Source organism: Dreissena polymorpha, chromosome 3 (assembly GCF_020536995.1).
Source record: "Dreissena polymorpha isolate Duluth1 chromosome 3, UMN_Dpol_1.0, whole genome shotgun sequence".
Classification (NCBI taxonomy): Eukaryota; Metazoa; Mollusca; class Bivalvia; order Myida; family Dreissenidae; genus Dreissena; species Dreissena polymorpha.
The window spans coordinates 129287763-129313448 of record NC_068357.1 but is presented as its reverse complement, the minus strand read 5'-3'; the positions used below and the strand labels follow the sequence as shown (position 1 = coordinate 129313448).

Here is a 25686-nt window from a genome sequence, read left to right as displayed (position 1 = left end):
TGCGTTCCAATATTGCTTACTTCTTCCCATCATTTCTGATAACGTGTTGTCACCATTTCATTAACTTGCGGTATCTTATCAGTGAAAACCAGTTTTGATTCTGTGTCCTCAAGTCACGCTATTTTAAAGTGTGAACATGAAGCTTGTGTGTGCGATTCTGTTATGTATTTTTGGAGGCAAGTATGATTAAGCACACTTTAAACAAATGACACTTCGTAATAACGTCATTTAGCGGATATGTGAAAGGACTGTTAATGTATACCGGTAATGCAAGGCCGATTAGGTACAACGCATTTACGAAGCAGCTGTAATTCAGCAAACGACAATATTAATTGCGTTTCAGACTACCGGTAAATTTTGCCTAACAAGACTACTTACCGGTATATCTGAGATCAATTTAGAATGCGTGTTTATCGTTGATAACATGTATTAAGAATGTTCTTGTCTGAATCCGTAAGAGCATTAAGGCTGTCAAGATTGCTACAGAAAATTTTGTGCCGTATTTCCTTTTCAATAATAAAATATAATTTTAAAACAAAACGGACAGAACACAATAAGCTTTTTTTTTTAAATATTCGTTCGTATGTGTACATCAGCTGCAGTATGCCTACCAAAGCGATTTATTGACTGCACGGACTTCATGTGCGATGAAGTGTACAGCCCGGTGTGCGGCACGGATGGCCGCACGTACGCCAATGAGTGCCAGATGGACGTTGAGAACCGGAAACGCCTTTGCTGGTAAACCCACCAAACAAACAGTCTTATACGACTACAATGTGTCGTTATACGGTGGCGGTTTTTATGATAAAACTAGTTTTTGCAGTACACTTCCCGGGGGGGGGGGGGGGGAGGGGTAACTTCCAACATTTTAGGGTAGGGGTGTCCCACTTAGACTTCTAAAATGTTACCCATTTTTAAACCGGAAATCTGATAAAGTAGACCCATTTTGATACAACATTTTTGAAAACAAAAACAGACCCATTTGTATACGAAAGATTTAATTGAGAAAGTGGACCCATAGCTTTATTTACAAAATCTAGAATTCGATTTAGCATTTGAAAACTTTTTGATACTGATACTTTCAAATCTATATGCATTTATATACAAGCAAATTTCTGATTTCAATACCAATATCTATACTTAGATGCTCAAACCATACCCATATCTATAATTTTAGTCGAAAAACACACTCCATATTTTTGGCACACCCCTATATACCCGTATATAGGAAGTTACCCCCCCCCCCCCCCCCCCCGGGTATATTTATCTGGGGAAATCGAAGATTTGGTGGACCGTTGCAAGTTGCAACGTTTCAATTATCAACCCAATGAGAAGCCAGATCTTATTAACCCTTTGCATGCTGGGAAATTTGTCGTCTGCTAAAATGTCGTCTGCAGAATTTCTAAAATTAGCATTTTCTTCTTTTTTTTTTTCAAAGAATACTATCAGAATAGCAAACAGTTTGGATCCAGATGAGACGCCACGTTCTGTGGCGTCTCATCTGGATCCAAACTGTTTGCAAAGGCCTTCACAACTCGGTTCCCGCACTGTAAGGGTTAATACTTTAATGCGATAAAAAGGTTAATACATGTAAATTGTGTTATCTCTGTAGAGATAATAATCCATTTCAACTAAATGCCACAAGGCCTCCAGTTTAGGTTTTACAGGGGAGATGTCAACACATAAATTTGCAAATAAACACCAACTTAAAAGGTCCTTTTTTATCATTAACGTTCATATATTTTATGATATATTAAATGCGTTTCATACACATAACACTATATTCTGATTTGCGAATCTTTATTTCCAGGATGGGCCACTTCAACATGGTCAGCAAGGTGCACGAGGGCCCGTGCAGTGACGTCACACTCGCACCATAGCAACACATGTGCTTTGTGTCATTTGACTATTATGTGCATAAATAACATTTACAACTGAACATAAAAGATCTATTATTTTAAACATACTGGAAAAGTTGCCTTTTTAAACATACAAAGAAGAGTTACACAAATGATGCGGTATTATTTAAAAAGAAATTCCCTACTGTCAGGATGATCACTGTCAGGATGATCAAGTCCAAGACAATTTCATACATGCCACTTTAACAAACACATATCTTCTTAAAACAAAAAAACAGAAGATGGAATCATGTGGCAAACATGTACTATATTATATGAACAAAAAATCCTTAGTAGTCCACTATGCTCACATTACTCCATAAAATCCTCTAAAAAACAGATTGTAGACGAGCCCAATGCCATCTTATATTTTCAGTATTGTTTCAATCTGTTTAAACTCCTTCACAAGTCAGATGATTAACAGTAACAATAAACACAGACTGCAAGCATTGTCAGTTGTTTCAAGTGTCAGTGTCTTTTTACAGTAAGCAATGTCTCTAATTCCCCACTGTAAGTCCATTTAATAGGTATTTTTTATTGGAAACTCGCATGATGGGATGGTCATGTGTTGTCAGGTTTCTGTGTCTCATATTTCTGCTGCTGTCTGGATTTCTGCATGTCCAAGTATCTTTTAAAAGATTCATACTCCCTTGCCTCATCAACATCTGAAAACATATATTCTACTGATTCAATAAATAAATAATCAAAACAAATAGATATCAAGCATTGTATATGTAATTTTAACCATTTTAAATGGTTCCGATTTTTACATAAAAATGTGTATTAATGAAAGTGCTGGTAAAAGAAATTGAATATTTAAAAAGTAAATTTCAAGACACGTAAGCCATTTGCTAAAAGTCAGACCACTTTCCAAAATAAATCACATGAACTGTTTAACGCTGATTTCAATAACAACCATTCAAAGAACACTACATAATATTTTTACAAGGCTACAAATCAATTCATACATTAGTATACACTATGTGAAATCAACCATAGAAACTACTCTTTAAGTGAAACTGCAAGTCATTTCCTCTATGGCCATTGTTACCTATAGGTTCATCATGTCTAAACTCATCGTCGCTGTCTTCATCGTCTCCCATGGCAACGGAAGGATTGATAGAAAGCTTAGAGGTCTGCTGTCGCAAACCTGGACAGAAAATCATAAACATCAAATGTAATTTCTAAACTGAACAAAGATACATCAAATTGTTTATTTTAAGTTTCTAGATTGCTTTGCAAATCAAAATTTGAAAAAAAAATCAAATTATAGCTTGATAAATATTTGGTTGTATCAGTTTTGCATGAACTGGGGTTTTTCATTAACATTAATAGCAAATATTATTGTACAGAAAATCTTAGCTTTGTAAACATATCATACAATATGTTTCTAGTGAAATATTTAACTAATTAAATCAGTGCACAAACTTTTGGACAGCCCTCACACTTGTCAGATTAAACACAATTATCTCAAGTTTAAAGTTTATTCACAAACCTCACTTGGTCCAATATAACATGTGTAAAACACAGACAAGCAATTCTAAATCTAAGAAGGCAAATTCTGGTGTAAATGTCTAAAAAGCACCATCAACAATTGACTAATTTTTTTTTAGGTTTTAGACATATATGTTTGGTTCCTAAGGAGATCATCTCATTTAAGTCTTGCAGAGAGTTCAACTTGTAATCCACTTGTGATTCTGTCATTATAACAATGTATCAAAATACACGAGACACTTCCGACAGTTAATTGACTGTCTGTCCAGCTTGGTTCTTACCCTCAGTCTCCGCCAACTCTGCCTCTCTGTCCTGCACCACCCTAGACAGCTCATCAGCCTGTCTCTCCACTCCTTTCTTCTCCAGATCTTGTTTCCTCTTATCCAACATTGGCTTGTACTCTCTTGAAAACACATTGATTGTTCAATTCAGCATATCGATTAGTAAGTATAGATAGTAAACAAAACTTTTACCCAATAAATGTATGAATTGCAATAAGGGTTTGTGTAGTGTGTAAATGGTATACAACTATGTAAGCAAATTATTAATGTGCTAGATGCATCAGTTTGCTCAAAAGTGTTAATATTGGAAACAACCTAAAATGTATAAAATACGAAATTTCTTTATCATCAACATATAATTCAACTTTAATTGGCCAGTAGTTCATCTATATGTATAGAAATTGTGTTCATAAAAATAAACATCTTGATTTAATCTTCATATTGTGGATGTGCAAAAATAATATTGAGTTCAAAGAAGCTTGGTGGAAATGTATAAATGCATCCCAACATCTAAGAGCTTACTTGCGATATTCTTCTGCAGCCTCATCAACGAGTGTGAAGAACTTCTCCACCCCCTCACCTGTCACTGCGGATACACCCACACTCTGAAAGGTGTTATAAACTATGTAATATAATATGCTATTTTTATAACAGCCCACTTCCTTATTTCCCTCCTCAATGCATGTAAAATGCAGTAAGAAATATTTTTTAAAGTCTCCCGGCAATGTCTCCCTCTACAGCAATGTCACCCATGTGGATTGAAACAAATGTTATTACTGTGAAACCATTATTATTTGTCAGACATTAATTTTCTTCTTTTTCGTCCTTCGACCGATGGACGAATTCAAGATCCTAACGAACAATCATGTCCCATATTTGAAACAAATAAGACTGAATTACCGTAGGCATACGGCATTTAAATCCAGCGTAATCCACGCATATACACAGGGCTCGAAATAAACACTCGCACACTCGCAAAATGCGAGAAAAACAGATTGCAAGGTAAGTTATAAGCCACTAGTATTTTTTGCAAGTAAAGAAATAGTGAAAAAAACACGAGTTATATTGCTAAATGCATTCGACGGCGTGAACGCTAAACCGTAGGTCAATTTTATCAACGTCCGAATACCCATATGCGGAAGCGCGCACCTTGTTTGTAGACTGGTATACTTATAGTACAGATACCCGGATGGTATTGATACAAAGAACATGAAACAGTTGACTATTCACACTCAAGTTAAATCCGGTTTTGACACAAAGGGGTGTACATTTTACAGTGTACTGACAACTGACATTTCCTGTAAAACGTGAATGCAATAAGGCTGTATCGAATGCGTCGATTTCGTTTAGGTATAATAGTGTTGATTAGCGCTAATTGTTAACAACTTTATTACACATTGTGTGTATTGTGTTTTTCAGGGGTGTTGCAGATTATACAGCCAACACGCGGCGGATCCGGATTAAAGACAATACTTTTAAACGCAATTAAAATATGACGATGTGTGATCAACACCTGACTGAAATATATTCTGCGCTTTTATTACAAATTATTAAAGAACGTATTGATTTGTGTTTGGTTGTCCGTGATTGTAAATACGCGGTTGCGAAAAAATCGTGCTGGGGAAAGAGGGGTGACACTTGGTAGTCACTTGCAGGAGGTGGGCCTAATTGTTTGGCATATGCCAATTAACAAGTCTGTTATTTCAGGTGATAGTAACTGTCCTTTATTATTTTATGTCATTGACACGTTCTTTGTTATGATTAGCGGATAAGTGGGACTGAATAACCGTTAACGAGTGTTTTAAACAACGAAGCCAATTGCCAATTAGTCTTTTTCCATACATGTATTACAAACATTACAAACACATCGGACGCTTTTTTTTCAAAACCAGAAATGGACGAATTTAAGTGCTGATGAAATAGTCATTTTTTTTAAAAGGACGAAATTTCGTGCTGACGAAAATAAATGGTTTCACAGTATATCACAAGATCAAAAGGCTTTTGCCAAACTGTGAGTAGATAAATATATGTCATGGTACAAATGCCTTTGTTTTGGCAATACATTGCTTTCTGTTGCAAATTTGCTATTTAGAAAAGTTTATACACACATAATTTTAAAATTCAGAGTAGTTAAATTCAATTTTGTGCCCATCATTTCCCAATCGTGTTTTCAAAGCAACATTATGAAATCAATTAAGATTAAAATTTCTAAATCAAACGAGAGGACAAAACATTAAACCTCATCAGCGAAATTCCCTTTAAGAAAAATCTTTTTCATTTAATGAAGCAGCTGCGGCCCATTTGTACTATAGGTAAGGCCAGAAGCAAATCTGATGTAAATATTCATAATCATGGAACGTGGAACTGGCATGCTGATTTCTTAACCAAATTACTACAGAAAACATCAGGGAGAAAATATTACTAGAATAATTATCTAAAGAATAAACAAGATTCATCAAGATAAACATTCTGATCAAATTTCATAAAGATTGGATGAAAACTGTGACCTCTATTGTCTACACAAGGTTTTTCTATTATTTTACCTAGTGACTTAGTTTTTGACCCCAGATGACCCAAATACAATCCCAACCCAGATTTCATCAAGATAAACATTCTGACCAAATTTCATAAAGATTGGATGAAAACTGTGACCTCTACTGTCTACACAAACAAATTGTTGACGGTTTTTCTATTATTTAACCTAGTGACCTAGTTTTTTACCTCAGATGACCCAAATACAATCCCAACCCAGATTTTATCAAGATAAACTTTCTGACCAAATTTCATAAAGATTAGATGAAAACTGCAACCTCTATTGTCTACACAAGGTTTTTCTATTATTTGACCTAGTTTTTTACCTAGTGACCTTGTTTTTGACCCCAGATGACCCAAATACAATCCCAACCCAAATTTTATCAAGATAAACATTCTGACCAAATTTCATAAAGATTGGATGAAAATTGTGACCTCTATTGTCTACACAAGGTTTTTCTACTTTTTGACCTAGTTTTTGACCTAGTGACCTAGTTTTTGACCCCAGATGACCAAAATACAATCCCAACCCAGATTTTATCAAGATAAACATTCTGACCAAATTTCATAAAGATTGGATGCAAACTGTGACCTCTACTGTCTACACAAGGTTTTTCTATTATTTGACCTAGTTTTTGACCCCAGATGACCCAAATACAATCCCAACCCAGATTTTATCAAGATAATCATTTTGACCAAATTTCATAAAGATTGGATGAAAACTGCGACCTCTATTGTCTACACAAGGCTTTTCTATTATTTGACCTATTATGTGACCTAGTTTTTGACCTAGTGACCTAGTTTTTGACCCCAGAAAACCCAAATACAATCCCAACCAAGATTTCATCAAGATAAACATTCTGACCAAATTTCATAAAGATTGGATGAAAACTGTGACCTCTACTGTCTACACAAACAAATTGTTGACAGACACACACACACACATATGGACGCCGGACATAACACGGTCACATGAGCTCACCATGTCACTTCGTGACAGGTGAGCTAAAAAAGTGTTTTTTGTTGTTGCTTTCTTTGATTTTCCCCAATAAAGTGTGCAAATGTTCATATCCTCTTTCTCCCAAGAGCTTGCAAAAATATTTTTCTCACATTCCTGCAAAACAACAATTCTGGGTATGATCCCGAAAACACACACCACATTTACAGTAAACCAACCAAAAATATTGTTGCACATGGTAAAGTTGATGTTACCATTGGTAAAAATATTATATATTATTCAGTTGATATTTTAATTCCATCGCTTGAAGGTTTAAGATAAAGCTTAAGTCATAATACAGAGCCTTTTGTTGAGTACCTTTAAAGTAGCATAGAACTCGTCCAGTACCAGACTCATGGAGCGTGTCAGGTTGGAGGTATAGGATGTCTCATGCTCCAGGGCATCTTGAAACGACTCAAAGTCTGTCATCCACTCCACTGCAAACTTGTTACTCACTATGTCAATCTGCAGGAAACAGACACAAAGTGGTTGTTACTGTAAACAAGAGCACCGCATAACGGGTGCCACGCTCGGCTGCGAAAGCTTGTCATTTTTTTGTCAGAAACACAATGCCCCCTACTGCGCCACTTTGAAATAAAATTTCTATTTATCATTTGGCAGGTATAGACATCATCTCTCTTTAAAGCTTTATTACTTCCCTTTGATTTTGTCCAATCCAACCGGGAGGGGGCGGGGGGGTCTGTAGACAGTCAAAAATGACCAAGTCAGACATCACTGACAACCAAGGCCTGTGTTTTATCAAAGAGATCATAGCCAGAGTTCATCATGTATGTATGGACATGTCCACTGGTAATTAATGAAAACTAGCATTCACGAACAGGTAAGAAATAATAATTAAATCAAGAGATGTGTTGGTCAGAAACACAATGCCCCCTATTGCCCTGCTTTGAAATAAAATTGCTATTTATCTTTTGGCAGGTATGAAATCATCTCCCTTTAAAGCATATAACTTCCCTTGAATTTTGTCCAATCCATCTGGAAGGGGAGAGGGGGGAGGGTCTCACAGTCAATTATGACCATGTCAGACATCACTGACAACCAAGGCCTGTGGTTTAAAAGAGATCATAGCCAGAGTTGATCATATATAATGGACATTAGTCCACAGGCATGATCATGAACAATGATCAATGATCATGATCAATGAACATCAAAGAAATTATAAATATATCATTTAAATAAAAAAATTGAAAAATCATTCATTTGAGTTATAAATAATCAAAATAATAAATCTGTACAGTAACTGTGAAAAGAACTTCAATTCTTGGTAAGGAAATATATAATATGAGATTTATAATTATATAAATTACTTCCCTTAAATAATTGTCTCTAAAAAATCTCTATTTTTAGTAGCAAATAATTAAAAGCCGCTATCGTGAATGTGATTAACCACTCGAAATGTGCAGCTCCATGAGATACACATGCATGCCAAATATATAAAGTGGCTATGTTCAATATTGAATAATTTTCTCCCTTTTCAAAGCTTATTACTTCCCTTGGATTTGTATTTTTTACCGTAGACCAGTACCGTAAATACCGTAAATGATGACCTTGACCTTTTACCACAATGTGTTTGTCAGAAACACAATGCCGACTTCTGCACCGCTTTGATTTATTTAACAAAAATATATACGTAGGCAGGTCAGATAACAATGTCCATTTAAAGCTTATTACTCCCTTTGAAGGAGGATGTTCACCTTGAAATTTTACCACTCAAAATGTGCAGCTCCATGAGATTCACATGCATGCCAAATATCAAGGTGCTATCTGCAATATTTAAAAAGTTATGGCCAATGTTAAGGTTTTAGCACGACGCCTACGGCGGACGGCGGGCGACGAGCTCGCTATGACAATAGCTCGGGTTTTCTTCGAAAACAGCCTCGCTAAAAAATCAACAGATACACAAATGTTGGTTGTCATTAGCAAAGACTTACTCTGATTGTTAATAGCAACAAATACACAGTGTTTTTTAATAGTAAAAGATATACATTGATTGTCAATACCAAGAGATCCACAGTGGCTGTAAGTGAGGAGAGCGGTACTGTGGTTTGATGTACATGTAGTTTCAGAAACACAATAATTGTCGATACCAACAGAAACACAGTTGCTGAAGAAAGTAATAGAAGCACAGAATTCGAGGGCTGAACGGAAAACTGCAGTATCTCCTTCTTTATTTAATATGAGTTACAACAGTCTTCCGTTCACCCCTCGAGATGTTGTCAATAGCAACAGATGCACAGTAGTTGTTAAAATCAACAATTGCACAGTAGTTGTTTAAATCAACAATTGCACAGTAGTTGTTTAAATCAACAATTGCACAGTGGTTGTCCATTGTATCTGATACACAGTGGTTGTTAATAAAATGAAATGCACAGTGGTTGATTTTCGCAACATATGAACAGTGATTGTCAAGAGCATCACTCACAAAGTGGTTCTCAATAACAAGAGAAACATGGTGATTGTTAACAGCAACATATGCAAAAATGATATTAATAGCAACAAATGCCACTGGTTGTCAATAGTAACAGATACACAGTGGTTGGAAGTAGCATCAGACACATAGTGGCGTCACTACAAATAGACTAAAAGTGAGTGGTAATGTTAACAGCCACATGGTGCTTGTAAACTGTTTACAGTGATATGTGCACCATGGTTGTCAAAAGTAACAAATACAAAGTTGTAGTCAATAGCAAAAATTCACTGTATTTGTAAATAGAACAAGAGGGCCTAAAAGGCCCAAAGTCGCTCACCTGAGATAACAAGATATTATTACGACAAATCTCCTGACCAAGTTTCATGGAGATCGGAAAATAAATGTGGCCTCTAGAATGTAAAAAAGGTTTTACTATAGCCATATAAGGAGAAATGTCCCGCCCCCTGGCAGCCATGTTTTTCAACCAACCAGCATCATTTTTAACCTCTTCCTAGATATTATCGAGAGATGAATCTTCTGACCAAGTTTCATGAAGATCGGACAGTAAATGTGGCCTCTAGAGTGTTTACAAGATTTTACTTAAACCATACAGTATAAGGAAAAATGCCCCGCCCCTTGGCAGCCATGTTTTTCAAGCAAACGTAACCATTTTCGAACTCATCCAAGATATCATTAACATCAATCTTCTGACCAAATTTCATGAAGATAATATGACAATAAATGTGGCAACTAGAGAGTGAACAAGGCAAATGTTGACAGCGCACAACGGACAAAAGGCAATCACAAAAGCTAAGCTTTTTTAAAAGGTGAGCTAAAAATGCCCCGCCCCTTGGTAGCCATGTTTTTCAAGCAAAGGTTACAATTTCAGAACTCATCCATGATATCTTTGAGACAAATCTGCTGAGCAAGTTTCATGAAGATCAGAAAATAAATGTGGCCTCTAGAGTGTTAACAAGGTTTTACTGTAGCCATATTAGGAAAAATGCCCCGCCCCCTGACGGCCATGTTTTTCAACCAACCGGCATCATTTTCGAACTCATACAATATATTATTGGGATGAATCTTCTGACCAAGTTTCATGAAGATCAGACAATAAATGTGGCCTCTAGAGTGTTAACAAGATTTTACTATAGCCATATATATAGCCATATAAGGAAAATTGCCCCGCCCCTAGGCAGCCATGTTTTTCAAGAAAACGTAACCATTTTCTAACTCATCCAAGATATCATTGAGACCAATCTTCTGACCAAATTTCATGAAGATTAGACAATAAATGTGGCCTCTAGAGAGCTAACAAGGCAAATGTTGACGGCACACGACGGACGACGCACCACGGACAAAAAGCGATCACAAAAGCTCACCGTTGTGCTCAGGTGAGCTAAAAAGACCAACAGAGGTTGTAAACAGTAACAGACGCACAGAAGTGTTTTAAAGTAACAAATGTAAAGTGGTAGTCAATAGCAACAGATAGTAACAGTATTTGACGTCAGTAAAAGATGCATAGCATTGTCAATAGCAACTGGTGCAAAGTGGTTGTTGAAAATTTACATTTTATAGGCCAATATACATGTATTTTTTATAGATAGATGTATTGACAAATTTGCAAAACGATTTTTACAGACCAGCGATGTCCATGAGAAAGATGTCTTCTGCGTAACCCTAACTATAACTTACATCGGATCATTATGCAACTTGGTAAAAATGCTAGTGGATATTATACCTCAACATGGTTTGATAACCTGAGAGATTAATAAAAGCACTTCTGAACAAGAGATGTTTGTAAAACATGTACTGCCCCTCAAACTTATTTGAACAACCACAAGGGGAAAATAAGCTTGTCTTACTCACCAAAGTTTATAAAGTTATTTACTATGTAAGCCTATATCCATCAGGGAACCCTAGCCATTTTTTACCCTGCAGCATGATTAAAGCACTAAAATTAACCCTTTGAGACTCACAGTTCTATCATTATTTTTTAAGTTTCCATTCTTCAAATCTAGTTTTTGATCTGGTGCTCATATGCAGTAGACAACAAGAGATGTGTTTGTCAGAAACACAATGACCCCTTACGCGCCGCTTTGATTATAAATTTTTTACCTTTGACCTTGAAGGGTACCCTTGACCTTCCACCACTCAAAATGTGCAGCTCCATGAGATACATATGCATGCCAAATATCAAGTTGCTATCATAAATATTTTAAAAGTTATGACCAAGGTTAAAGTTTTGAGACAGACACACAAACGCACACGCATACAATGACAGACAGATAGGTCAAAAACAATATACCCCCAATCATTCGATCCGGGGCCATAAAACGATATGAACAACTTTGAGAGAGGATCACCAAAGAAAATTCGTGAAAATCTGTCATTAAATCTGCGCAAAAAAAACACCACTTTTTCGTCATTTTATCAAAAACTAGATTTTTCCCCGAAATGACGAACATGCCATAGAGTAGATCGCATTCTGGTCCATATACATGTCAAATTTCAGCAAACGTGTTGGGCCAGTTTCCTAGAGGATAAAATCGCTGCTATACGCTGGAGCTTAATTAATTTTAGTCGCCATTATCATTTGTTCAATTGAACGTCATCAAATGATGACGTCAATATATCACTCATTTCATATCTAAATGATCTATAGGAAAAGTTTGAACATGGGCCATTCAGGGCCTAAAACTAGGTCATGGGGTCACTTAGTGCGTTTTTTAACATTCAGCATGGTGTCCGCTCTCTAATTCAAGTAGTTTACATCCGATCTTCACCAAACTTGGTAAGAAGTTTTATGGAGATGATCTTAAGGCCCAGTTAGTACATGGGCCTTTTTGGGTCAAAAACTAGGTCAAGGGGTCACTTAGTGCGTTTTAAAAATTTAGCATGGTGTCCGCTGTATTTTGTGAAGACGACATGCAAAATATTATGTGTCAATGTGGCATGTGGGGGTATTCGTCACATCTGTGACATGGCTCTAGTTTGTTTTAGACCGACGAATGGTCAACGATGTTTCATAAAAACATTGCATTGTGACACCACTAAAGTTATTTCACTATCGGATAAAAAACAACCGATTTTTCGAGATTTTCAACCGATGATATGGATCGGTTTATTATGAAAACACTGAAATTGGGATGTATTTTTAATAAATATTGTGACATGTCATTGACGTCACGTACAAACAAATATAACAGCGGATTTGCTGTCATAAACGGAAAGTACAGTATAACTGTATCGTTCTAATAAAATGAAAAAGACGCAAAAATCTTTATAAAAATACAACGTTTATTATAAAAGTTGCAAATCAATGGATATTTTTCTTAAATAGATGGTCCCTAATCCTTTAATTGCCTTCTTATTACAACACTCGCCAGCTTAGTTTTGTTTTTAATACCTTATCAGCAAGAAAGATCTATTGACATTTTCACGCACTCATGCGTTGTTGTTATGAATGCAGACCATAATTGCTTCTAATTCACATTCCTTTAGTTACATGCACCGTTTTCATTTGTGTTTTTAATTCTTACGACTCGAAATGACTGATGCTTGTCAGTTGTTTTCAGTTCAACCATGACTTTTGGAGTGAAATATACTGGCCGGCGGTTATGGACAATCTACCATTATTCTCAATTGTAATATAGAGTGGGAATTCAGTCTGACTGTTGTCTGCAATTGACCATTATTCTCAAGTGACCATTTGGTCAGTTTTTACTGTATATAGTTTATAGAATGTGCCCTTTTTATACGCCTGTTTTAAAAAAACAGGACGTATTATAGTTTCACCTTGGCGGTTGGCGGGCAGGTGGGCGGGCTGGCGGCGTCCACAGCAGTTTCCGCTCTCTAATTCAAATAGTTTTCAGACGATCTTCAGCAAACTTGGTCAGAAGTTTTATCTAGACAATATCTAGGTCAAGTTTGAATATGGGTTATGCCGGGTCAAAAACTAGGTCACAGGGTCACTTAGTGCATTTCAAGCATATAGCATGGTTTCCACTCTCTAATTGAAGTAGTTTTTATCCGATCTTCACCAAACTTGGTCAGAAGTTGTATCTGGACAATATCTAGGTCAAGTTCGAATATGGGTCATGCCGGGTCAAAAACTAGGTCACGGGGTCACTTAGTGCAATTCAAGCATTTAGCATGGTGTCCGCTCTGTAGTAGAAGTAGTTTTCATCTGATAATCACCATACTTGGTCAGAAGTTGTATCTAGACAATATCTAGGTCAAGTTCGAATATGGGTCATGCAGGGTCAAAAACTAGGTCACAGGATCACTAAGAGCATTTCAGGCATTTAGCATGGTGTCTGCTCTCTAATTGAAGTAGTTTTCATCCAATCTTCACCAAATTTGGTCAGAAGTTGTGTCTAGACAATATCTAGGTCAAGTTCAAATATGGGTCATGCCGGGTCAAAAACTAGATCACGTGGTCACTTAGTTTCGCAACTCTAGTAAAACTTGTGACCGAGTTTGGTGAGGATTGGATGAAAAGTACTTGAATCAGAGAGCGGACACCATGCTGAATGTTAAAAAACGCACTCGGTGACCCAGTAACCTAGTTTTTGACCCAGCATGACCCATATTCGAACTTGACCTAGACACCATCTGGATACAACATCTGACCAAGTTTGGTGAAGATCCGATGAAAACAACTCGAAGTAGAGAGCAGAGCGTACACCATGCTGAATGTGTTAAACGTACTAAGTGACCCCGTGATCTAGTTTTTGATCTGGCATGGCCCATGTTCAAACTTGGCCTTAAGAACATCTAGATAAAACTTCTGACCAAGTTTGGTGGAGATCAGATGAAAACTACTTGAATAAGAGAGCAGACACCATGCTGAATGTTAAAAACGCAGATCGGGTGAAAACAACTTGAATTATAGAGTGGACACTTAACACGGACCGAAAGACAGACCGACCGACAAGCTCACTCCTATATACCCCCCTTAACTTCGTTTGTGGGGGGTAAAATAAATTATTATTAAATTTAAGCAAACATGTGGCAATGAAGTAATCATTTTGCCTTTATCTTTATTTACTCATAACCTTTAATATACTGTGTTTCTTTATATGAATAGAAAGGTTAAACTCCACTAATACACACTTAAGTTCGGTCGTCTGCAATTAATTATATTTTTTTAATGAAATATAATTAAATCAAACACAATAACACTATGTTAAAGACATAATCAAAAGTGAAGCAGGATAAATCGAATACATGGTTAGTGCCGCGACAGAGAAAGTTTATCCGTTTTGGCCTGAAAAAGAAAATAGGGCAAGCTTTATTTTCTTTTTCTCAGCCTCATCGGATAAACTTTCTCCATCTTGGCACTAATCATATATTCTCTGTGTCATTGCATGTAATTTTTAGTGCTTCTTTTCTACAACTTATCATATATAACGTGCTTTTTAAAAAAGCTAAATGCCACATAAAACAACATATCTACTAAAAAAGTCCCTTGTCTAGAATTTACCTTGTTCATGGCAACAATGAAAGGCAGCTTAGTCTTGTAGAGGATGCTGCAGGCATATGTCATGTTGGACATAAACGTGACAGGACTCACACTGCGGGACGTGTCCATCACATACACAACCACAGTAGGAAAGGAAGAAGCCTAGAAAGGAACCATTTTCAAACTGGCTGGGTATTTATTAGAACAGATTTTCCTGTTACTATAATTTATTTCATTTTATTTCCAAATTATTCTTAAAAGTTTTAAGTAAAATTGTATTGTAATGAACACTTGAAAAGGAATAGAAAGTGAGCTGAGCATATGCTCTGTCTACTTGAAGAGAGCTTGATTCACATTGAAAAGATAGGAATCAGCTGAAAACTGATGAAAGTGAAAGTAAGTGTAGTTGTTAGATTTTTTATTTCCAATTTGTGTCATAATTACCTAGTTGTTGTTGTCCAGTTCAAAAGAATGATTTAGGATATGCATAACAAGAGATGTGTTTGTCAGAAACGCAATGCCCTCTTTTGCGCCGCTTTGAAGCCATATTCAAATGTATTTGACCTTTGACCCTGCAGGATGACCTTGACCTTTCACCACTCAAAATGTGCAGCTCCATGAGATACACATGCATGCCAAGTTGCTAACTTCAATATTGCAAAAGTTAATCATTATTTCAAAAGTTTAACCAATGCTAAAGTTTAGAAACAGAATGACAGACAGGCCAAAAACAATATACCCCCGATCATTCGATTCGGGGGCATAAAAATATGTAAATTTGCTGCTATGCAATTTTTTATGCTATAGACTTAGATATGATAAGCAAGATGACATTGTTTATAAATTATTTTTTTATTAATTAGTTAAATTCATATTTGCATAAATATTGGGTAAATATTAATTCAACTACATGTACTTAATAATGTTATAATTTACAGAATACCAATGCTTCTGTAATGATGGATCCAGATGCAGACCATGTGAATACTTCAATCTGCCCCGGAGTGTCAATGATGATGTGTCTGAAATGAACACCAAAGAAAAGACATTTGACAGAGAACATGTGCTATAAATAACCTACAAAGCTTTTCTTCTGATTGGTGAAAAAAAGGTACCATGTGACACTGAAATTAGCAGGCACATGGTACTTTTTTGCACCAATGGTGCGATTTAGTTATTATAAATGTGCCCTTTAGGTATTGTACAAAGTTCTGCATTTCATGTCAGTATTTTATTGATCCAAATGTAATCTAATATAATCAACCAAAAGATGAAGAAAGTCAAAGTATTAAGATATATTGTAAAATATTACCGTATACGTGCGCTTATAAGACGCCCTTGCTTATAAGACGCACCCCAACTTCGGACTTTATAATGGGTGGATTTGAGACTGACCCGCGTGTAAGACGCGGTCAAATTTTGCCGTATTCATCGGCCGGAAAATGGCCGAAAAATGGCAGAATGTAAAAGAAAAATCATCAATTAGTAAAACATTGAGAATTTTTCAAACTCGCGCTGCATACAATTAGTAATTCACGCAAGTCTGAAAAATAAAACAATCAAACAACAAAGTAATAATATTTGTTTATTTTATGATATATTAGTGGGTTTTAATTTATTTTCAAGTATTATTCATGCAATAAAAATAATTATCAAATTGACAAAATTTCTAACAATTGTGTATTAATCATTTGCCTTAACAATTGCAAACATATTACGTTCGTAATATCAATGCACAAGCAAAATTGATCGTGTCAGTCATCTTAATTGTATTGTTTGACAGGTATTGAAATCTAATAGGCAGATATTTTGAAAGCGTTTAGTTTTATTACCTAGATTATGCAAATTTTACGCCCATTGTCTATCAACAATAGGTAACGCCTACTTTCATAAAATTAGCCAATCGCGTGATAGAGTGATAGACTCCGAAGCGCAGATCGAAATCACGTGTCAAGAAGAAAGCCATATGCGGATAATTGCATCCGGTCGCTCTTTGCTCCCGTCGTTGTTGGCCCCTAATAAATAATGTGTCATCGGCATTAGTGGGTCGTCTGAATAAACGTGTTTTGTTTAACAATTGACAGTTGCAAACTGGTAACTTATTTCAGAGCATACCCTAATTGCCAATTATGTCTTAATTGAAAATCAGCGACATGGAACAAAGACGATCAGGTGATACAAACTTGTCAAATAGCATTTGTAATCGGCAGCATGTTTATTAAACAATTGACAGTTTCAAACTGAGAATTGATTTTGCTGTTGTTTCAAGCATGATGGCATCGTGTTTCCGCTTACACACGTAAACTATAATGGCAAATTTATATGGCATTTTACGACGTCGCGCGCCGACAATCAGGTGATAAAAACTTTTCAAGAATAATCACGGACAATATAACGTCTTACGCCCCAAAAATAACAAACTTCAAATTAAAAATAATAGACAACAAAATCAGTAACAATACATTTTATTACAAATAAATCGGTAACTGAACATAGCGTTCCGATACACGGTACGGGCCAATACAGACTTTAGAGAAAATGCAAATGGCTGCCGCGATGATTCAAAACAACTGACAAGTGTCCAACTTGGCTAGCATAAGCCCAGTAAACTCGATATTTTGATTTTTTTTGTTTATTTTCACCAGTATCTCGCTTATAAGACGCGACCCCAACTGTAACTTATTAATTTAAGTCTCAAAAATGCGTCTTATAAGCGCACGTATACGGTAATACAAAGATCTCTTAATACATACTTGCATTCTGACTTCTTTTTCTTGTCTATAAATTGCATAACCTGATCAAATCGTGTTGCAAACAAATTCAAAGAGGTTACAATTCCACCGTTTGGGCCTAATCCATACCTAGAAAAATGTCAAGGAAACAATCGAAGAAGTAGATATTCGATTCAGATCATCATAAATCACAACACTGTATTAAAATTAATCAGTTTCAAGAGCAAATATCTCTGAGGTGCTTTTTTTGTTCAAACAAATAGAGAGAATACATATTTAATAGCTTATCACCTTAATAAATATTGCATTTTCTGCTCAGTAAGTACCTTTCTACCTTTCTAAGCATGGGTTTAAAGGGGCATTTAAATATAAGATTTAATAAACAATGTCTGAATATGTTTCTATCATAAAGGATACTGTTTCATGACTTCTTTGTAATTGACTGTGTCCCGAATATCTGAAAGAAAGTTGACATGATATGTCAAAAACTTGAAATGACATAAAAATGAATTAATTAAACAATTACATTAAATCATTATTGCATTATTCTATTTGACCAACTGAGTATCTGACAGCAAGTGCCAGAATGATAACAAGTTACAATCATGGTTGTAATGGGAGACTTAACAGATTTTTCATACATGCCAGACATCCTGATCTCGGCGGGACATTCTCAATTTTGGGGTGTTTGTATGTTTGTTTACTTGCAGAAAATGGGGAACATTTGAATTCCTGAAATTTTTAAACAAATGTTTCGTTGATATTTGCTGCAAATAGAGATTCTGTAAGTAATATACTAACAACTGACTAAACTAAGGTGGAATCATTGATTGTTTTAGGTTTCTCTGCGGGACAATCCTGCATTATAGTCAGATGCCTTGACAATTTTCAATGAATGACCCAATTTGGACATGCAAAATTATGGCATGTATGGATTTTTATGTTTGTCACAGTAAATGGTCTAACTAAACATAACCCAAATATTATTTTAAGGATTTCAAGTAAACCATTTTAACATATATAAAATACTTTCAAGAAGAAAATATATTTAAGTTGTATCATTAGTTATTAATTATATGTTATAGTTATGACAAAAGTCAGATGTAGCCATTCAATTGAGCAGTTTAACAACAAAAGCCCAAATTTTTACAGGGCAACAGATAAGTTTTCATCACAAGCTTTTTGTAACAGTTATTTGCTTTTTTCCCTAAACACTATTTGTCTATTAGTTTTTGATGATTTGTATATTTGATATTATTTTCTTATTTGCATCCTTGAGTTCAGTACTATTATTGTGCTTGACTATTATGTCCTTTTGAATATTGCATGATTTAGCCCTTGCCCACACTCTTTTAACATTACCTTTCACACCAATGTTGCACTAAAGGTGCATTTCCAAACCCTCTCCATCAATGACAAGCTAGGGAAAATAATTTTTCCACAGTATTATTTGTTTTTCAGAAACTGAATCACTGCAGTGTTTTGTGACAAAAATTTTACAATCTATCACCACTTGTGCAATTTAAACTGAGAGTATACTCTTCATCATGTCTTTTCCAGACAGTTTGACTAGAGTAAAGAATTGTAAATATATTGGGCGTGTAAGCCGATAATGAACGTGTCCTAGCAAGTCTGTGTTAAGCAGCCAATATTCTCCAGCATTTTACCAACATAAGCAAATTTTGAATAGCCAGCCAAAACCTATATAAACTTACTACCAGTATTACAGCCTGACTAAAGGTCACAATATACTTTTTCAAATCAAATAAGATACTGAGCGAAATGGCGCAACTTAAAAGACTAAGAATCAACGGCAATTGTTTTTTCCATTTTCATAATGGTTTTATGAACAATTGATTTTTTTTAAATTAGTTGTTTTATGTAAAATACAAAATGTAGAAACGATCCCTCTCTGTTGCACTGCATAAGTACTTCTGTCTCAGAAAATACAACAAGTCTTCGTAATTAATCAGAGAAGCCTGGTTCAAAATTTACTTTACTAATTTCAATATTGAACAATACAATCTGAAACGTTAAAATTGTGTGAGACAATCACATCTCTGATATATTTAACTGTCAACTTTTTGCTTTCTTACCAATATTAGCAGGAAATGGTACTTCATGTACAGCTGGGTCAAGGTTGATTACGTAGGGCGGGATTCTGTTGGTATGAAGTTGTGCAACAATTCTCTGAAAATGACGCATAACAATTCTGTATTATTAGAGAACCAAAGCCCTAATGTTTAGTTTGGATATCAAAAGTACTTTACCAATTGGAAAAAAAATAAGAGCAATAAACCCTTAAATTGGCAAAATTATAGTAAAATCTGTTCATGGCAATTATCTTGTCTTTTCAATTTCTTGGTATTAATTGAGCCAACCAATAAAAATATTCATTTACATGCCTTTGGGTTGAAAATATCATTTAACGTGCTCATTTAATTTGTTCACTTGCAGATAAATCACTTAGAAACAAAGTTGACACAATCTGCACCTCAATCGAAATGTTGTAGGGCGTTGTAGGACATAGCTAGCAATGGGAGAGAGATTAATCCAATAGTGCATTATTAAGCGCAGTCTTGAAACCTTTGAAGGTAAAAATAATGCTGTCGCCAAGTTATTTCCCGGCCGCACAAAATTGTTCAAGGAAAAAAGAGCTTTTAAATTATTATTGACATTAAAAAATCGCTTTCAGTCAACTTATGAAATATACAACCTTTTATATGTGAAAGAAAGATCATAGGGAATTATCGAACATATGCAAAGACTTAAAGAGTAAACATATAAATCATTTCCAATAAAGAATAAGCAAACGATTATTCAAAGAGGACAAATCGGCTAAAACACTTTTGTGTTTGATTATTCACTATTATGGGCAAAAGCCCGCGAAGCAGGCGTTGACCGTTCATACATATGGGAATTTAGACATAAACTTACATAGGAATACCACATATGGATACGTCTCAAAAAAATTTGCCACGCAACATATATTTTCGCGATGCTATTTATGAACTTTAACAAATCAAAAACACTTTGACATATGCTAAATCACATGTAAATACATACCTCAGGAAAAGTTATATCAATGACATCATAATTGTGTAGCGAATCGCACTAAATATTCTCGCATCATTTGTTTTTCTTCGCAACCGTTCCAGAATTAAGTCATTACTAAATTATCTCCCCTGAATGCTCTTCTTCAGTGGGTATAAGCCGAAGACTGGTTCACTACATATAGTGACAGTCTTTACCAAACACAATTTAGGTGAACATAACCCGTCTTTCATATATTGCCGAATCTCAGATTTCTGTCGAATTTATTTGCTTTGATCTTTTCAATATCTTATTGTTATTATTATCCTGACAAATCACAAACGCTTGTTAAAAAATTATTTGTTTTAAACATTATAGTTGGCATCTCTATTCTTCCAGTATTCTCGCGGAATTTCAATAACGACACCCTACTGTTTATTTGTCAGAATATGTGACGCATTTTCCATTCGCTCTCAGAAAGCATTCTATACATAGATGGTGACGTCACTTCATTATCAGTAAGACCGGTGTGTACACAATGTCTCAGAAAGAAGTTTAACGTGTGATCATGAGCAATATTCTGGCAAGTTGTCGTTGTTATCCACCAGAAACACATTTATTCACAAAATTTAAAGATATTCCGATCTAACTTTTTAGTCTTTTAGCTTTAATTTTTAACTTATTAACACCTCGTCTGCTCGCACTTTACCGAAATCCCCGAATGGTTACATATCACTATAATAAGTTCATGCCTAAAACCACAAAATCCGATACCGTTGGATGTTCGTACCACAATCTTACGTAAAAAATCTCCCAGATTCGAAATCAACAAAAAACAAGACATTTATAAATTGTCTGCATTATTGATCAAATTTTAAGATATTTGTTGGTTTTCTGTTTTTAGAAGCTGTTCTTCGAAGGCAAGAGCTGGGCATCATAAAAGCCATTCTATCCAGCAAAACTGACAGTTTTGGTTTACAGAAATCAACAAAGGAGGGATTCCTGAACTATCAAATTTCCAAGCTATACACACAGTTATTATCTGTGGTGATCTTTATTGGTTCTGTTTGTTTACTTGGATGGAACATGTGTGAACTTTTATAGAGCTTTAAAAAGTCTATATATGTCTATCTATAAACAAAAATCAGCTATTGTATAATAAGATCAGATGTGCAAACAATGTCAAAGGGTTGTTAAATTAACAAATTGAAGGCAATTATGCTGAAAAAATATGAGAGTTCCCATGCAAATTTTGTCTGTATATCAACAAGTGTCTGCCGATAATTGTCAAACTAGTAATACAAAACTTACCACAAGTATGTAAAAGCACTAAGTACCTGTGATCATTTTTAGTAAGATAGTGTAATTCTAAACAGTAGCAAATAGCTTGTTTAGTAAATGCATAATGCAATTAATATGATTTCCGTTCTATTGTGTAATTAATAAATTGGTTGTTACTTTTTAATCCATGATAAATGTTTTATGGCTAGTACAAAACCAGCAATGTTAATTTAGTAAAAGGTAATACAATAACACCACTTTGTAATTTCATATACGTAAATATTCTTGAAATGTAGGTTGATGACAGTGTTTTAGTTTTACTTATTTTGTAACTATTATTTTATGTGCAAATAAATGATGTGAAGTGTTTTGTATCTCCACACAATACCACATACCTTTTTATATATGTACTGTGTTATGTGTAATTTGAATGTTTAAATAAAAAACATGGATGATATAACATGATGCATTCTAATATTTGCATTCAAATTGTAACTATAGAGCTAAGTGTATGCAGTTTAGACTGGTATTTTAGAATTGCTACAAAATGGCTAATTTTTTAGCGGCGACAAAATTTAAACTATTCAACAATAGTTTGCGAAAGAAAATTAGAAACCTGCAAGATACCTGTATTTATTAAATATTTTAATTGCGAATCAAGTATGTTGTTATGCTGTTACACATAATTATACATTGATAATATATAAGAAGACAATTAGTGGTGTTAACGTTTCCCAACAGTAGAAATCATTCTTCTGATGAAGTCAGTGATATACAGACGAAAGCTCCAGGTATGGCTTTCAATACGTAGTGTGTGTTATTTGACAGTCTAAAACTTATTGGATTAAAAAAAAATCCTGTCAAATTTGTCAATCAAAATTGATTTGACACATCACATGATTTTGATTATGTTAAATCAGTGTACTGTATGCTAAATGCAACTGCTTTAGCAAGCTGTCAAGTTGAATTGAGACATTTGATGAAACAAACTGTTTCCTGGGTAGGACCAGTACTTAGTTTCTATATGACGTACCATGACGTCGAAAGAGTACAAGACCTACTAAGTAGAACGAGAAATGTACTTCGACGTACAATTTTCACCGACCCTTGAGTGTTAGCCAATCAGAGGACACCTTACGTCTGTTGTTTAGAGATTTTTGACATTGAACATTATTGTTATTATTATTTATACCGAATTATGCGACTATCAACCGCTTACTCATTGATATTGTGCGTATTTATTAAACATTATTATTATTATAATTTATACCAAATTATGCTACTATCGACCGCTAACTCATAGATATTGTGCATATTAATTGACCTGGCGTGGCGGAATTAACCTCTGACTTATGCTAGTTATGGTTATCACAAAATACGACCAACGGGGAGTTTATAATAAAATATTTATCCCATTAATGCTTGGTAACTGGTTACCGTTGGGAATTTCCTACACAGTAATGCGCTGGGCGGTCGTGATACTCCGCCCCTCATGATCATTTCATTCACACAATATGCTGAATAATTTTAATTTTAAAAAGGTAGCAATTGAATCTTCCTCAAATTTGTATATAATCTATTTCAATGCATTAAATACTTGAAACTTCTATGTGTTGTTTTTTTCCATTCTGATATTTTTATTCATTTTGTCCTCAACCAAAAAAGAGATTTTAAACATTTATTATGAAAAAATCTGAAGGAAAAGCGGCTCAAGAGACTAATGTTTTGATTGGCTGTTCAGAAAATGTGTACGTAGAAGTACAAACATGTATGTCGAAGTACAAATTGTACTTTGACGTACAAATATATACCAGTGGCCCAGATAATTATTTGGGAAATAGGGTTTTCACCCTTTGATTTTGAAAAATAGGGTGATTTCATTCTTGAAATAGGGTGAACTGAGTTATAAAACGACGGATTAAGTCAGATTGAAAACGCATGTATGTCGTCGTAAATTATTTGGTCAGACTCTTTATTTTACTATGAAATCTAGTCCGCAGAGCGTTTTATTTAGTTTGACTGTTTCTTGCTCAAACATCCAGGTGCTTGCTGAATGAAAGCATCGCCTCGTTACGATAATACTTCAAAAGAGAAAATACCGAAGATGAGAAAAGCATTTTCGATCGAAGCCATTGTATTGTACGCATCCCATTTGACGAGTTTGCGTAAAAGTCAAATTGGTTGCGTTTTCAATACGCATGATATTGTATTTCTTTGCTTTTTTAAACATTTTAATAGGGTAAAAGACGCAGATACGCAGCTTATCTGGGGCACTGATATACTTCGAAGTGTATTTTATATTCATGTCGACGTACAATTATTGTACTTCGACGTACATTTCTCTTTTTAACGTGTAGGTCTTCTTGACTTTCAACCCAAATGGTACGCCATAGTATGTCTTTAGGGTTATTTAAAGAATGCTCCCACTTAAAGGATCAATACAGAGACCTCCACGTGACTAAGCCAGTTAGCAGACACCCCATCCACTATACCACAGACACCGAACCAGCTATAAATTCCTGTGGCAAGAAAAAAATAAAAATAAGATGCTAGATCTTTAAGCTTCGAACATGTAACTCGTTTTAAGATTGATTTTTTTGGATGCATTACTCAATTATTGCAACAATTATCATATTTTGAACACAATCATGTCCATATATTTATTACAAATACATGGTTATCAAAAAAACTTAAAAAGCTTTTGCCCGTAAATTAGGTAGCACCTATAATCATATTAGAACTTATCTGAGGTCGACTCACAAAATTTCGATTTCCAAAAGTGACATAATTGAACAGGCTTTCCGAAATCTAAGATATCCGAAATCTTAGCAATTTATGATGCAAACAATAAAGGCCCACCAACTTGGACAAATGTTGTTTTGCCGGAACCAGCCATTCCAAGGACAATTATACATGTTGGCTTGTCGTCTGATTGTAAATCAGAAACTGACGTGTCATTTTCCGTGTCTGTAACCTTGTTTTCAAACACACGTGAAATTCCGTCGTCTTGTTTGGCCATATTGTTTTTGTTGTTGTTGTTACACTGCAGTTCAGGTTACATTACACTAAATCATTTTGCATCCCTCCGTGGTCCATGAAAGTAGTGCCTATTTCTAAAGAGTTCATTTTCTCTTCGGTATTAAAAGCAATTTAGCGATCGCACCCATGCTTTTTGTGATTATTTTTTGCATTCTGTGTGTGTCTGCCACATTTTGACGCATTTCATTGGGGATTACGTTGAAAGATGAATGTTTGGGGTGCGTTTATTGAAGTACGGGGCTTTTGTCGAAATTTCACTTTCGAAACTCTGTTTTCCGAGGGTGTTTGCCTTTGGGCGAATTTTACTTTCTTAGAAGTTGCGAGACCATATATTTTTGACTGCATTTATTGAAAGATGACAGATTTCTCTTTAAAATGATAACGGTCTTGCAAAATGTGATATACATGTATAGGAGATACCAGAAAAATGCTTTGAAAGTTGGAAGTTTTATAATGGGACCCTATGGGAAATGGAATTAATGTAATATTACCTTCACGACA

At 35.1% G+C, this 25686-nt stretch overlaps 2 protein-coding genes across 2 annotated transcripts; one reads left to right on the top strand and one right to left on the bottom strand.

The window, feature by feature from the left end:
* Nucleotides 1–33: 33 nt before the first annotated feature.
* On the top strand, nt 34–1966 carry LOC127871430 (turripeptide Lol9.1-like). The gene is made up of 3 exons (XM_052414345.1): nt 34–176; nt 597–738; nt 1811–1966. The coding sequence occupies exons 1-3, from the start codon at nt 137–139 to the stop codon at nt 1878–1880; spliced, it is 252 nt and encodes an 83-aa protein (XP_052270305.1). The 5' UTR covers nt 34–136; the 3' UTR covers nt 1881–1966.
* Nucleotides 1784–25180, bottom strand: LOC127871429 (GPN-loop GTPase 1-like). The gene is made up of 11 exons (XM_052414344.1): nt 25010–25180; nt 19929–20022; nt 18250–18289; nt 17854–17961; nt 16044–16122; nt 15122–15262; nt 7521–7667; nt 4196–4278; nt 3674–3795; nt 2950–3048; nt 1784–2563 (listed from the first exon to the last, which is right to left on the bottom strand). The coding sequence occupies exons 1-11, from the start codon at nt 25163–25165 to the stop codon at nt 2460–2462; spliced, it is 1173 nt and encodes a 390-aa protein (XP_052270304.1). The 5' UTR covers nt 25166–25180; the 3' UTR covers nt 1784–2459.
* Nucleotides 25181–25686: the final 506 nt, after the last annotated feature.

Coding starts and splice junctions, on each gene's coding strand:
- LOC127871430 (XM_052414345.1), top strand. CDS start 137: ATGAAGCTTGTGTGTGCGATTCTGTTATGTATTTTTGGAG. Junction 177..596: donor TCTGTTATGTATTTTTGGAG/GCAAGTATGATT, acceptor TGTGTACATCAG/CTGCAGTATGCCTACCAAAG. Junction 739..1,810: donor AACCGGAAACGCCTTTGCTG/GTAAACCCACCA, acceptor CTTTATTTCCAG/GATGGGCCACTTCAACATGG.
- LOC127871429 (XM_052414344.1), bottom strand. CDS start 25,165: ATGGCCAAACAAGACGACGGAATTTCACGTGTGTTTGAAAACAAGGTT. Junction 20,023..25,009: donor GCAAAACAACATTTGTCCAA/GTTGGTGGGCCT, acceptor CGTCATTTTCAG/AGAATTGTTGCACAACTTCA. Junction 3,049..3,673: donor AGAGTTGGCGGAGACTGAGG/GTAAGAACCAAG, acceptor TTTTCTGTCCAG/GTTTGCGACAGCAGACCTCT.